Source organism: Alternaria postmessia, assembly GCF_024291825.1.
Source record: "Alternaria postmessia strain BMP 2775 chromosome Unknown scaffold_144, whole genome shotgun sequence".
NCBI lineage: Eukaryota > Fungi > Ascomycota > Dothideomycetes > Pleosporales > Pleosporaceae > Alternaria > Alternaria postmessia.
Window position 1 is genome coordinate 38,385 of NW_026260217.1, and position 14,185 is coordinate 52,569.

The window sequence follows — 14,185 nt, forward strand, 5'->3', positions numbered from 1 at the left end:
CTTTCATTTCATCAAGTGATTCAGCTTGACGTAGTATCTCAGGAGCGATGGTATTGTCTGTCTGGTTCAGATGAGGCCTGATGGCGTTCAGGTGCGGGGTTACGGCCTGTCAGCGGATTATCTAGTATCCGTATCACGTGTCGATTACTAGGAAGCTTCGATTGGTTCAAAGATTCTCAACTTTCGACTGCTGCAAAACGTTGGATATGTAAAACTCAATCAGTCTAGCGCGTGGTAAAGAAAGAGATTGGCACTTTTGCTACTAGACAACGACATACAGATCATCATCAGCGCCTTCGGGTAGAAAAGCAGCTACGTCCACGCAGCCGATACATTGTCGTTTGCTACTGAAGCACAATGGCGTCACTATAACCTCTAGACTCCACGAGCGCCTCAAATGCTTCCAGAAACCATGCTTATGAAAGGCTGTGCTGAATTGAGCACAACACCAACGATTCTATGTCAAGAAACATTTATTGGACCTCTGTTCGTGACGACTCAGTAATCCATTCCATCAGCACAATGTCCGCACCATCCACAATCTGTATCACAGAGCGCCCAGTTCTGGTCCTCGTCCCAGACCGCTCCGGGGCGATCTTCCGCCAGAATGTCTTCGTCATCGGAGTACTCTTCCCAGCTGTCGGAACTGCTACGCGTGCCTTCCTTGATCGGAGTGGAGGGCGTCGCTCGTTCAAGGGATTCCATCTGGTAAGATGAAGGCTCGGACATATCTTAGCGTTTGGATCATGTATACCTTCGCGTTACGAGATTGTGAACCTACATTTCGCGGGTTCGACGACGCACCTACCACATTTCCAACTGCAAGATTTGCCTGAGCCAGCCTTCTCGCGTGTAGTGAAGACTTCTTATTGTGCTGTTCCACAGCCTGCCTACTTCCGAAAGGCCTCTTACACACGTCGCAGGTGAACATGGTATCGTGAGATGGAGCGTCGCGATGTTGCTCCATCGCCCTCTGGCTGCAGAACGTCTGCTCGCATTTGGTGCACAGGTGGGCACGGCGGAGGGCTGCGTCGTTAGTGCCGGTGTGCTGTCTCAGCATGTTTCTGGAAGTGAATTTCTTGGGGCAAAGTGGACACTGGTACTTCATTGTGAGGAATATCTTGTGTGATAAGAGATGAATTAAGGGAAGGTGAGGTACTTGAAGATGGAGCCTACCCCGCTTTGTGTAACCAAAATTATCACCCCATATGTCTGAGATGGGACTGCTATGAAATGGATACACGGCAAATCAATGAATTTAGAAGACTGTCAAGAGTTCAAGAGTAGGTTTTCTTTTATAAAAATTAGCTAGCCTCATCACTACTTCTTGTTCCAACCATACTCCCGTATCAGCGATTGCCATTTAAACAGTAAAGAAACTGACAAATCAAAACGCTCATCACAAAGCGACTACTAGTGGCAAGTTCAGTAGTCTTGACGGTTTTTGATGTTTGACAGCGATCTATCGATATTGTAGACGTAAAGAGGGGTTTGTAGCAGTTGCAACCTGCTCAATTGTACACTGAGCGGAGTTCATCGAGACGGAAAGGGTCCTCCTTACGGAATACTTCCTCGTGTTTATTCAATGCTCCATTGAATCCTATAGAAGCAAAAGAGTCTCTCTTAGGACGAGTAGTTTGTACCTAGGACAGTCTGATTATAGGAATATCACACCATACAAACTACCCCATCTTCACCAAACCTCTCACACAATGTTTTCGTCCCCAGCCCTTTCCTTCCTCTTACCCACACCATCCACCAACTCCTCTAATCCCCGATTCACCCTAAACCCCAGCCCAGGCACCTTACTCCTCAACGCCAGGCTACTACAAACCACACTCACACTACTCAACGCCATGGCCAAACTAGCCCAGACAGGATCAAGCCTAACGTGCTTCCTACCAGACTCCTCCATTGCCATCCCCCCTTCCATCCCAATCCCATTATGATGCATATCCATCTTCTTGCTACTACCACCAGTCGTAATGGGAAATAGGACGCCAGCAGCAATGGGCATAGCGACCAAGTTGTAAACGAGGGCCCATCCGAAATTAAAATACACACAGCGGAAAACCACGCGCGAGAGGTCGAGGAGAGTGAGAATGGTCGTGAGGCGCGAGTTGATGAGGATGAACGAGGATGAGGAAAGGGCGATGTCGGATCCGGAACCTATTGCTATGCTGAGGTCGGCAGTGGAGAGAGCGGGGGCGTCGTTTATGCCGTCGCCTACCATGGCTACGGTTGCACGTTTTTGCTTGCTCATCTTTTGCTCTTTCAAGTTCTTGTTTCGAGATAGAGACGGGATATGAAACAAGGACTTGTGCGGCTTGGTCAGCGTTTGCTGGAGGTACTTGATCTTCTCTGCTTTCTGGTCTGGCAGCACGCCAGCGATGATATTGGAGGCGGGGATGCCGACTTGTGCACCTACTGCGTTGGCGGTGATTTGGTTGTCGCCAGATAACATTCATACGTCTACACCGCGTTCTTGCAAAGCTGAGATAACGCTTGGTGCTTCAGGACGCAGTGGATCAGCGATGGAGAAGATGCATGCGAGTCTCCATGTTGATGAGCTTGGGGTTCCGGTAATGGCGGTTGATAGGGACTCCGATTCAGTGGGAGGCTTGGAAGGCTGAAGAGCACCTTGATCGCCGTCCTGTGGTAGGAACAATGCGACTAAAGCGACCGACTCACCTTGAGACTTCCACTTCTGTAGCGATGAGGCATCTTGAGCGAGAACGGGTACGTGGTGATCAGCCATGAAGCCTTCGTTACCAATGATAGCGGTAATCTCTCGACCATCGATCCTAAACGTACCCTTTAAACCCTTTCCAGGAACCTCATCAACATTGACCGCAACGGGTGTATTGTGAACTTCCTGGTCACAGAACGATACAAGTGCTCGAGCAATAGGATGATTACTGTTCTCCTCGAGCGCCTTGACAATGCCCAGCACGAACGCAGCGTTCTGGTTCTCAGAGAACTTGTGATTTGTCACCGCTGGGTCACCACCTTGTGTCAAGGTACCAGTCTTATCAAAAACGATGCAGTCCAATGAGCTAGCTTCCTGGAAAGCTTCACCACCTCCTCGTACGAGGATACCGTGTTTGGCAGCCAGACCGCCTCCGACAAAGAGCGCAGTTGGCGCAGCAAGACCGATGCCACAAGGACAGGCGATGACAAAGACAGCTATGGCAAAGCGGAGAGACCAGAGCTCCCAACCACCAGCACTCTCGTTCTTCCAGTCGCTGGGTATGGCCCCAGTAGTACCGAGAATCAGCCAAACAAGCCATGTAGTTATGGCGGCGGCAATGACAAAAGGTACAAAGTGCGAGGTAATCGTGTCAGCGACACGCTCAACAGGTGCGCGGCGCGACTGTCCTTCTCTCACAGCATTGATAATCTGATCCAGCATCGAAGTACCAGATACGGTTGTGACTTTGATCTTGATTGGAGCGCCTTTGTTGACAGTGCCGGAGAAGACCGTATCGCCCTCTGCCTTCTTGACCGGACGCGATTCACCAGTCAAGCTCGACTCATCAAAGTTCGAGTTCCCTTCAATGATGTCTCCGTCGAAAGGCGGCGAAGTGCCATTATGGACTCGGACGACATCACCAATCTCAAGAAGATCAGTAGCGATCCTGGTGTCGCCTTTCTCCGCATCAACAAGGATGGCCTCATTTGGGCGGAGCTTACCAAGCGAGGTGACAGCATCGCCAGTTTTCGCCTTGCTGTAAGCTTCCAAGAATCGACCGATGAGTAGGAACATGGTTAAGAAGACAACCGCGTCAAAGTAGGAATCATTCATCGAGCCAGAAGACTTCTTCGTGGCGGCCAAGATGAGCTCAACAATAGACGCCAGATATGCGATCGTTGTTCCGAGCGAGATGAGCATGTTCATGCTGCCGAAACGTGTGAAGCGATGTAGATACGGTGTTCGGCTCCCTGGTCGCCACATCGATCTCAGCTCTTTCAGCGCGCGGCGGTGGAACGTATCGGCGGCGAAGAAGTAGACGGGTGTAGAGAGGATGAAGAGCGCCCAGCTGAGTCGAGTAACATTGCCTGCCCACATGTTGCCCATAAGGTATCTACGTATAGGATTCTTAGAGCTAATCAAGCTCATGAAGACGATGCCAAGGACAAACGTAGGGATAGCGACTATGATGCACAGTACAAGACGGAACAGGATACGTGTCCGCTCTTGCGCATGCATCTCGCGCGCTCTCTCTTCAAGAGTCGGAGGGTGGAAGACCGAGGGCTGGAATGCAGGGTTAAAGCTTTCAATTGTTGCGAAGATTTTTCGGATCGTGAACCGAGGAGAATTCGGTACATATCTGATGTGAAGGATAGGTTGCTGTAGAGATATCGGTGGATCCTCTATCACGAGACTCTCTTCTTCTGCGAACGATTCTTGCAATCCTCGCGTGATGTTGTGTGGGCAGTGGTGACAGAACATACCATCTATGCGGATTGCGACAGAACGTTCCATACTCTCAGTCAACGCAGTTCCTTCTTGTATAACTTGATCTAGTGTTGCAGTGTATCCAATATCTTCAATGGTTTCCTTGATTTCAGGAAGATGCTCTTTGCCCCGGAAAACGATGGTCGCACTGTTCGAGATCAGGTTAATGTCGGCTCTCTCGATCCATGTAAGAGGTTGCAGCGCTTGGTTCACGTTTCCGACGCATGCGGAGCATGTGAGGCCTCCGAGGGAATATGTTGCGCGCCATTTCTCGGTCTGCTGCTTAGATGCCGCCACCGTTCTTGATGACGTGTGCTGGACCTCTTCCAGCTTCTCGACTGCAACGTCGAAACCGCAGTCTTCGATCGTCTCGACAACCTCTCCGCATTTGTCCTTGCCACTGAATACAATCACCCCGCTGTTTGTCAGAAGATTGATATTGACCGATTGGACCCATGGATGTTGTTGAACCGCGTGGGTGATAGCGGAGACGCATGAGCTGCACGTCATCCCGGTGAGAGCCAGCGTCACCTTGTAGACTTGTGGAGAGACTGATGAGTTGACAGCGACAAAAGCCTCGGATGTAGGCGACTTTGGTTCAGGCGATGTAGAGCCATCAAAACTACCCCTCGGCGAAGACGTAACGATAGGCGCAGGCTTGAACGGCGATACCTCTTGGCTGTGCAAAGTGACTCCACCACCTTCTTTCTTACACTGCTCACATTGAGCGAGATGTGTCTCTTTCTTCTTCATGTCGTCGTGCGAACCGTCGAGGTCTGCGACAGGACGTAACCAATTGTTCACAGCGCGTTCAAAGCTTGTATGCCACTCCCTGCTCGTTCCCTCAGGGTTCTTGACCTCAATCGGATTCCTAACCGCCTTGTTGTCCTGAAACACACTATGTATCTCGAATCCAGCAGCCTCGAGCGAGACCGTGATGTCGTCGACGTCAAGGCTTGTGGCGTGGCGCACAACCACTGAATGCGAAACGATGGAAACAAGAACGTCCTGTGGCAGGGGATCGAGCGCGCTGAGAGAGGCCTGGATACCGTCGACACATGACGGGCAATGCAGATTAGAAATAAAGCATGTCGTGGTGATAGTGCTCGCTACTGCTTGGTAGCGCAATCTGGGTGACGGTGCCGCGGGTGACATAGTGACAGGTTCGGGTTTTGGGTGACGTTGGCTACGCAATATCGAGAGTATCGGTAGTCCTCAGTCGATCGGGTAGATGAGCTTCTGGTTTGGGGGATAATTATTGGTCGTAGTGGGCACCAGTCCTGGGAAATAGCCAACGGCTGGCCTCACGCAATCAAAGCAATCAAAGAAGCGACTGGGCGTAGATGAAGAAAGAGAAGTCCAAGGAGAACACAACACAATACTGAGAAACTCTGCATATAAGTGAAACTACGTTTTCCCGAGTGATTTCTGCGTGATATGTCATTACCACCTACGATTGTGATTCATTGTCGAAAAGCGTGACAGTGGCGGCCGCACAAGTCGCGCAGTCACCACAAATGAGGTTTAGCGGGTCACCGCACAAACTGCGCAACCCACCCGTCTGACTCGCCACATCGTATCGTTGGTGAACGAACCCGGGGCAAACATGTGCGTGCAGAGCAATTGTGTAAAGGAAATCTTACTTCACTCTTCTATGATGGCTTACTTCTTGGCTTATGCCATGTCAATATCAGCACATCTGCAGCCACGTGAAAACAAGCTTTTCGCTTGCCCCAGCTTCGCACATCTTTGGCTCCCGACATGCATGATCATCATCTATACATATCGAAATCAATCTGGGAATACCGACAGCCCTATGCGATGTATCACGCGGGAGGACGGCATCGTGATTGCGGGGCAACAGTCCCGGTGGCCCTTGTCCAGAACGGGAGTTACGCGTTTTTGCGAAATTAGTCTGTAAGCAGTCTGCTTTCTGATAGGAAGATCGGCACATTAACGGCTTTGCATCGGCTATGTCTCGACGCAAACCAATGTTCAATCTGAGCCTGTCAATATCGGCGACCATCTGGTATGTACGGCTACTACAATGCTACAAGGCCAATTCGCCGAGCGCAGAGGAGCTTGGACCTGAGCTTGCTTGCAAGTATGACTCTGGCTATGTGCACTGTCGAGAACAGGTTTGGCATCTCAGGCTGGAGGGAGGTCGCATAAGGGTGGGAGAAATAGCGGAAGGCGCGGATGAGTTAGCTCAGCATTTTCATGCTTTGGGACGTTCACTATCCTCCTGGACTATCAGTATGTATCATGGCTGCGTCTGGCAATATCGCGATCTCTGCACCAAAACAAAATCACCGTCCCAGGAGAACAGAACCAAGATGCGACGCTGTCACGTCACCGCCAAAAGCGCTGCTGCAAGCCCAAAACAATCAAACTCCGGCCAGAAGAGCAAAAAAACAAGGTGAGGACTTGGGCCACGGTAATCCAGTCGTGGATTACTTCAATCCAGTCGTCTTGACATGCTTGTCATCTTCCACCTCTTGCCCCGAAGACGAGTCTCTCATAACGCCCGAATGGCCCGGCTCGTGCGAGTATGGTGGCGGCGAAGGAAGCCCTTGCTCAGCGTTCAACATCTCAGCAACCGGTCTACCCGCCAGTTCGCCCTTGGTTTGCATCGCCACCGTCGGTTCTGTCCCTTCGAGTCGTCGGTGGGCAGGAATGAAGACAACGTAGTATCTCGGCATGACCAAGCCGAACAAAACAACAATGATTGTAAGTATCGACAAGATGAATCCAGCAATCATCATAGGATCGTATCTCAGAGTGTGGAATTCCGGGAACGCGAAGCTAAAGATGATGGCGAGGACAGGTCCACTGAGGTACCTCAGAAGGAACGGCATAAAAGCTGGTATCTTCCAGTTCTTGCCCTGGCCAACGATAACATTAAGGTCTCTTCGTAATTGGTTACCAGAATAGAACGCCAAGAACCAGAATTTCCTAATGAAGGGATTCGCGTTCCAGAAACTCGGCGCGCGCGCATCGGGAGGCCGTGCGACGATGACAGCTACAATGGCCATGAGGACGTAGAACCCGATTCCTGCCCCGGCGCCAGCTCCGGGTTGGCTGATACCGTGCGCAAGGCTGATGCCGAAAATCTGGCCACCGAAGAAACCAATGTTGTAGACAATAAAGGCGGGGAGACCGGTTTGATCGACAATGTCGCGCCAGCGGTAGACGGTTGTGGCGCTTGATACTTCGCTCCAGACGACGAAGATGAGAGCTACGTTGTTCACCCAGCGATCAATGCCATCGAGGAGGTAGTAACCAAACTCTGTGCAGTATGGCAGACACCTATAGCCAACCTAGTTAGTAGCGGATTCATGGCACCACAGACAAATGAGAAGGCGATTGCTTACATCAAAAAGGAAAGCACTGTCAGCGCAGTGACAACAACCGGTCTCGAAGCCTTCGTCATGCCAGAATCACAAACCAACGTAACCACAACGTCGAGCATGACAAAAGCGGAGCTGAAGCCAAGAACAATGAGCGTGAAGAAGAGAAGTACGGCCCAGAAGTTTGCTCCAGGCATCTGCAACACAGCTTCAGGCAGCGTGAGGAACCCTACGACAAAAGCACCGAGACGAACGCCATCCTGCGGCCACCTTCGCAGGTACCCGACGACGCCAAACACGGCGAACGCGGCGAAGTTTTCGAACAATACGTTGCTACCGCAGATGAGGCAGGCGTCCATAACGGCGTTGGCATGCTTTGTGTTGTAGCTCGCGTACGAGGTGAAATATCCGAAGCCAATACCAGTGGAGAAGAAGACCTGACCAACAGCCGTCTGCCAGACAACGCCCGAGGCAAGCTGATCGCTCCTCCACGTTCTCCACACGAGGTCCACTCCTTCTCTCGCATTAGGAAGGGATAGCGCGCGCCCGACGAAGATTATGGTGGTGACGATGGGTAAGCCCATTGTGAAGTAGACGACGCGTCCGGTCATGCCGACTCCACGGAAGATTGAGATCCAAATAAGAAACCAGACAAAGATGCTCCAGCCGACGGTTTCACCGATAAGAGCTCCATTGGGGTATCCAGTAAAGGAGAGGACGGAATTGCCATCCGCGCTCAGGCTTCCTTCGTTGATTTCTCCACGCTGGAGAACGTCGTTGTAGTAGAAGTCGTCGATGCGGTTGGTCCACGGCAAGGGACTGGTGAAGCTTTCTTGGAAGTATCTCATGATCCTGTGTAAACTGGTATCAGTACAGATCCAGTCTGGAACTCGTGAAGAGAGTGTTTGCTTACCAAGCCAGGTTGACAGTAAAGTATTGTACAACGAGGAAACTGACGATTACAGGGCCCATACCCACGCCTTTTAGACGCGCGTTTATATTGTTGACTAGCAGAGGCATGTTAGTCTGGCATTTGGCGTGTATCCACCAAATGGGTTGTCTTACAAGCAATTACAGTGCCACCACGATACGCCTGGCCAATAGATACTTCCAAGATAAGGGCCGGGATAGCAATGAGAAAAACAGCCAGCAGATACGGGATGAACCATTGGAGGCCATAGTTGTTGTAAAGAACACTAGGGTATCTAAGCAAGTTGCCCTGGCCGGCGCAACCACCCATGGCAGCGAGAAGAAAAGCTGCTCTAGAAGGCCACTGATCACGACCATCTTCGCTTTGCGAAGCAGGAGGCGCTAAGTAGTTGCCGACTTTTCGCAAGAATGGCATTGCCATCTTGACAAAGGCGCCTTCTGGCGAGAATCAGAGGGGAAAATGGTAAGATGCTCGCCCCCGAAAAGACTGCAAGTATAGACAATTGACCTTCACAATCTTGGATCAAAGCCACTTAGAATAGAGAAATGGAATACGGAGGGAAGCGTCAATGTCAACATCGAGAAGTGAACTGCCTTTGTATCCTGTTCAGGGCACCCGCCCCACTACGTCCGCCAAGATTGTACCAAATCTCTTCAGCCCACGTTCGGTTCATGGTGGTAGTGGCTTGAGAGTGACCCTGCAGCCTCTAGGTAAATTCACATGGTTGAGCCGCCCCATCAGACCATCGGTGGTGTGGGTCACGGTAACTCCGATGCTGGCCATCACACAGAACAAGCTTTTGTCACTGAATGGGTCCTTCTTGTTGGTAAATCACTGCATGCTATGGGGCATAAACACGGATCTCGGTGAGGTTGTGGAGGTGCACCGTTGGGAGCCAAGCTTCCGCTGGGGAGGGTGTGGAGAAAGGTCCATCGGCAAAGGCCTGGCGTACGTAAGATGGTTGGGGTCTAAGAAACCCCGACGAATCATATTTGCTATCAATGCCGACATCCGCGTGCCAACGCTGGGCAGGGCTCGGTTCCGCCGCAGCTGTCACGTCACCAACGCTCCTTCGCACTACGTTGAGTGCTTGTTTGCCGTCTGAGCAACTCGGACCGATCTCAGGTTGCCTTGGAAATTCTTAATGTCTCATGGGGTGCCCGGAGGTCACCGTAGAGTGAATGTCAACTTCTGCGAAAAGAAATGTTAAGCAAATCTATGCGCGACAGGTATGTAAACCCGTCACGGTGCTAGCATCAGGGTGCCGTGCGATCGGCATCGTGTGGGTTGCCTTTTCGTGCTATGCAGCCGTGTGCCACATTTCAGGACGCGCTGAGTGTAGTGGGGTGGCCCGACGATCTGGTAATATGCCCGCTAGAGTGAGGTCAGGATGGTCGTCTTTGGTGTTACGGTGATGGTGCTGTGAGCCACAGGATCTGTGTCAGCCACAGCACCATCCCATTAGGGCTAATGAAAAAGCGGCGCTTTCAAGTTGAACAAGTATGCTGTGTACAATGAAGCGGTCAAGTGTCCTGCTCGTCCTGCGCTTCCCATCGAAGATATTTGACAGTAGCCTTCTCAGCCTCCAGCTCAGCTGCGAGTGTGTTGTTGCGATGCGTCAGCTCCGTGATTCTGGCGTCTTTCGCTTTGATCGTGCTGCGCATGAGGTCGCGGCCTCTCCTGTATCCTTCTGCACTTTTGCTGTGCCGTACTAGCACAGTCCTAAGCTCCTTCTCGCAATGCTCTGAGAGGGGCACGTTGCGATTCTTTAGCATGTCAAAGACATCTTTAACGATGTCTTCGTCCATCGCGTTCCTGAACCGACTTGGAGTGGGCGTTTCGAACAAAGAAGACGGTGTCGCGACCTGCTTGTTGCCATCCGCGTTAGGTCCGGATGTTGGCGTGAACGGCGCACTCCCTGAGGCCGTGTGTTTCGAGGCGAACGGATCATCTACCTGACTCTTATGATGGGTTCGAGGTGTTTGTAAGTCGTTGATTCTGGAACTGCTGCCCAACTCCATTTGCCATGGTAGTTTTTGTCTCTTCGGTGCCGGAGTTGTGAAGTCGGTCGTTCTACCAGCTTTGCTTGGCGTCTCAGCCGCAACCATGACTTGATTTAGATCATCGTCATCAACCTGCCCAAGACTGTATTCGTCATCGGAATTATCTTCCATGGGCCGCGATCGCTTGCGACTTGCTGCGGACGAGTTTGCTTGGACTGTGTAAGATGGTGGGGCACGGGGTGGACGCCTGGAAGGCGTGGCTGGGGTGGTGGGAGCTGGATTGACAGGATCAGACTCGGTGCGAGAGTTTCTTGCTAGAGCACTCTTCTCCCTGGGCTGTGCGTCGTGATCCCAGAGAAAGAAATTGCATTGCTCTTCCTTTGGCTTTTGACAAGTACGAACTGGCGTGGGTTAGGGAGTTGCTAGAGAGGCAGGGAAGCAAGTTCATACACCATTTGCCTTTGTTTGCGCCTTCCTTCTTGGTCTCGAAGTGTACTGCAGGCAGGCGCGGATTGCAGTCACCTAACCACCGTCAGTCGTGTTCATGTCTACAAGCGACACAACTTACAGTGCCAGACACCATTCAGAAACTGTCCCTTGAGCGTCCCGCCACCACCAGCACGTCTACCTCTAAAAGCAGACATGATGGTAGTAGGAAATAGAAGGGAGCGATGATGTCAGTGTTGATGTGTCGCGGTGGTTGGCGACAAAGCGTCGGGCTGGGGGAATCGGTCCGAGCAGGTCGCTGAACCCTGGCTCAAACGACTGCAGCGGGGTGGACCTCAGACAAGCGTTCCTGGGGCACTCAACGCAAACGCTCCACTTGGCTTCCGTCGCATCTCGTATCTGGCCACTCGGATACGCACGCTGGCCTGGTACGGAATGTAGCTGCAATCATCCACCTCAATACTCAAATTCTTATCCTCCCGTTGGCTGCATCCCGGCCTGGACACGCGGCCGCATCCGGGCATGTTCTCGACCATGAGCCTATTCTTTCGCCCTTTTGGCATCCGATCCCGCATCCCGCACATGCTTGGCTGCCCTTCCCGAGTACCACCAGCCGCGATAATCATGCCGTGTACGACTGTATAGATGCTACCAGTATACTCTCCCACCCTCCTTCCACCGACGCACGCTCATTGCGCGCGCCATCATGCTGCTCCGTTCAGCGCGAAAGATTCCGCCGTCCTTCGTCCTGCTCCTCGTCTTCCTCGTCTTCTTGGGATGGCAACTCAGTCAGGGTCCGAGCCATGAGGAACTTCCTCCACCCCCACCCCCAGATGTGCCTGCGCCCCCGCCAGTCGAGGCAGAACAGAAGCCCCACGAGGAAGAGAAGAAGCCCTTGCGAATTGCCGTCGTGACATTCGTGACAGACCAAAGATCCTATCTCCACCTCTCGCTCAAGAACAAAGACCGTAAGTCCAGCCTTGCGGAATCGTCTCAGATAAGTGCTGACACAGGGGCTGGATAGACTACTCGCGGCGCCACGGCTATGACTTCATCACTGACTTCGAAGCCCACTCTGAACGGGGGCCTGTCTACTGGAAGTTCGACATGGTGGAGAGACTGGTCAAAACTGGCAAATACGACTGGATATGGTGGCTGGACTTTGACACCCTCATCACAGACACCGGTGTCAGAGTCGCCGACATCATCACCGATGAGCTAGACAAGGCTGAGAATCCGGACCAAGTCGACTACATACTCACACACGACTGCAACGGCTTGAACTTAGGATCCTTTGCCGTTCGCGGACATGAACGATCTCTCGAATTCCTTCGCCGCGCACTCGAACTACGTGATGAAGCTAAGAACGGCGATGAGCACAAAAATTACAGCGAGCAGGACGCCATGGTCGAGCTGCTCAAGGAGGATCCATACTCGGGCAGACATGTTGTGGCGCCCCAGTCGAAGCTGAACGCCTTTCCAAACGATATACCGTGTTTTGAAAACGAAGATGGCGAATGGAAGCCAGGCAAGTTCCTCCTGCATTTTGCGGGTGCATGGGCGCATGTCAAGGGCGAGGATCCCACGGGTCAGCTCATGAAGAAGTATGAAGGCAACATCATTTGGGGCGACTGGAAAGAGTTTTATTGAGGGAGCTGTTTCCAAAAGAGTTCGGGTATGTTGGCGTTTGGGCATGTACACGATATCCATGGTTACTATTCTCATGATGAATCTTCTAATATCGCTCTCAAACCTCTGATGAGCCATACCACGATGTTGTTCAGGTTTTCAGATTATGCGACATAAGCCACTTGGTTCATGCTTCGGTTCGTGCATCCGCTGGAACGCTTAAAAGAACTACAGCCATGTGAGCTCCGATAGCAATATTCGCTGGTACAGCCAAAAAGTGCCTATGTAAGATCGCAAAATAGCTTTTTGAAAAGTTTAGAGGGCCAGGCAGGGCAGCGGAGAACATAGTCTCTGTGCAAATCGTTTTCTTTGGGGAGAGAAAAAGCCATGGTCGCTTTTCGTGTGCTTTTGAGTATAGGAAGAAGAGTGTATAGAAGCAAAAACCGGTGCAGAAAATCCACATTTATATGAGCAGCTTTTGGCCTGGCACAGTCTCGATAACTTCATCTGTGCGTCTTTTCAAGCTGAGAGGCACTATCTGAACATCTCGCTATTCTCGATTGTTTTTTAGCGTCTCCCATGTCGTCTCGGCCATGAATGTGTAAAGCGCGTGTTTTGGTGGTTCGTCTGAGCCATGTAAATATTTTGTGCTGTTTTCGATCTTCAACAGGAAGAACAGCAAACATGTTGTAGGCCGCACGATTTTTCGGTGCGAACTCCGCTCGTCTGAGGTGAAGGACAGGAACTGGGTGGTCGATCCGAAGATTTTATATATGCGAGGAGCTAGTGATTCCCCGCAAGGCAACGTTCGATACAACAGAGTGAGCTTTCTGACTCTGTCGAAATCATCCTGGGACGCACTTATGGCTTTGAAAGTGCTTTCCATAGTCTTGATCATGGAATCAGCATATGCACTCTTTGGTGCTTTCCAAGATCGCCGCGGTCATTTGTTCATCTGGCGTGTATCTCTAGCCGCGAACGGAGGAAAGAGCTCATAACATGCTTTTGAGTAGTTTTTTTTTTTAGAGATAAGAGATGTTGTAGTTTGTGGTGTAGAAAAGAAGAAGTGAAAAACCGTGACGAGAGATTGATATGTTGAACGTCGCAGCTGTCCTCTCGACATTGGTACGGTACATGATGTTCCCCTTGTCTGTGACACAGCCAAACTGTAGGGACACTCCCCTCCGCAGAACTACACAACATTTTGACTGGTAGTGCCGAAGCGAAGAAGAGCAGCAGCCAGAGTTGCTATCAGTCAATCAGTCAGTTGTCAGTTCATCTTTGCGGTTCAAACTGTCAGTCTGGAGGTAGTGAACTGACCTGATTGACTGCCAAGACATTTTTTAGAATCGCGAACTGAGACTGA

General features: G+C 51.3%; 5 protein-coding genes across 5 annotated transcripts; 1 reads left to right on the forward strand and 4 right to left on the reverse strand.

Annotated features, from left to right (window-relative positions):
* Window positions 1-498: 498 nt before the first annotated feature.
* Window positions 499-1,108, reverse strand: J4E82_010807 (uncharacterized protein; the record flags this gene model as incomplete). The annotated part of the gene is made up of 2 exons (XM_051737017.1): window positions 499-705; window positions 782-1,108. 2 exons carry the CDS (start codon window positions 1,106-1,108, stop codon window positions 499-501), a joined length of 534 nt encoding a protein of 177 aa, XP_051583235.1.
* Window positions 1,109-1,705: 597 nt separating this feature from the next.
* J4E82_010808 (uncharacterized protein) lies at window positions 1,706-5,614 on the reverse strand (the record flags this gene model as incomplete). The annotated part of the gene is made up of 2 exons (XM_051737018.1): window positions 1,706-2,427; window positions 2,641-5,614. 2 exons carry the CDS (start codon window positions 5,612-5,614, stop codon window positions 1,706-1,708), a joined length of 3,696 nt encoding a protein of 1,231 aa, XP_051583236.1.
* A 1,298-nt stretch (window positions 5,615-6,912) lies between these two features.
* Window positions 6,913-9,160, reverse strand: J4E82_010809 (uncharacterized protein; the record flags this gene model as incomplete). Its single annotated transcript, XM_051737019.1, has 4 exons — window positions 6,913-7,768; window positions 7,834-8,661; window positions 8,723-8,816; window positions 8,875-9,160. 4 exons carry the CDS (start codon window positions 9,158-9,160, stop codon window positions 6,913-6,915), a joined length of 2,064 nt encoding a protein of 687 aa, XP_051583237.1.
* Window positions 9,161-10,263: 1,103 nt separating this feature from the next.
* On the reverse strand, window positions 10,264-11,387 carry J4E82_010810 (uncharacterized protein; the record flags this gene model as incomplete). Its single annotated transcript, XM_051737020.1, has 3 exons — window positions 10,264-11,144; window positions 11,194-11,265; window positions 11,312-11,387. 3 exons carry the CDS (start codon window positions 11,385-11,387, stop codon window positions 10,264-10,266), a joined length of 1,029 nt encoding a protein of 342 aa, XP_051583238.1.
* Window positions 11,388-11,896: 509 nt separating this feature from the next.
* J4E82_010811 (uncharacterized protein) lies at window positions 11,897-12,840 on the forward strand (the record flags this gene model as incomplete). The annotated part of the gene is made up of 2 exons (XM_051737021.1): window positions 11,897-12,158; window positions 12,215-12,840. The coding sequence occupies 2 exons, from the start codon at window positions 11,897-11,899 to the stop codon at window positions 12,838-12,840; spliced, it is 888 nt and encodes a 295-aa protein (XP_051583239.1).
* Between the last annotated feature and the right edge of the window lie 1,345 nt (window positions 12,841-14,185).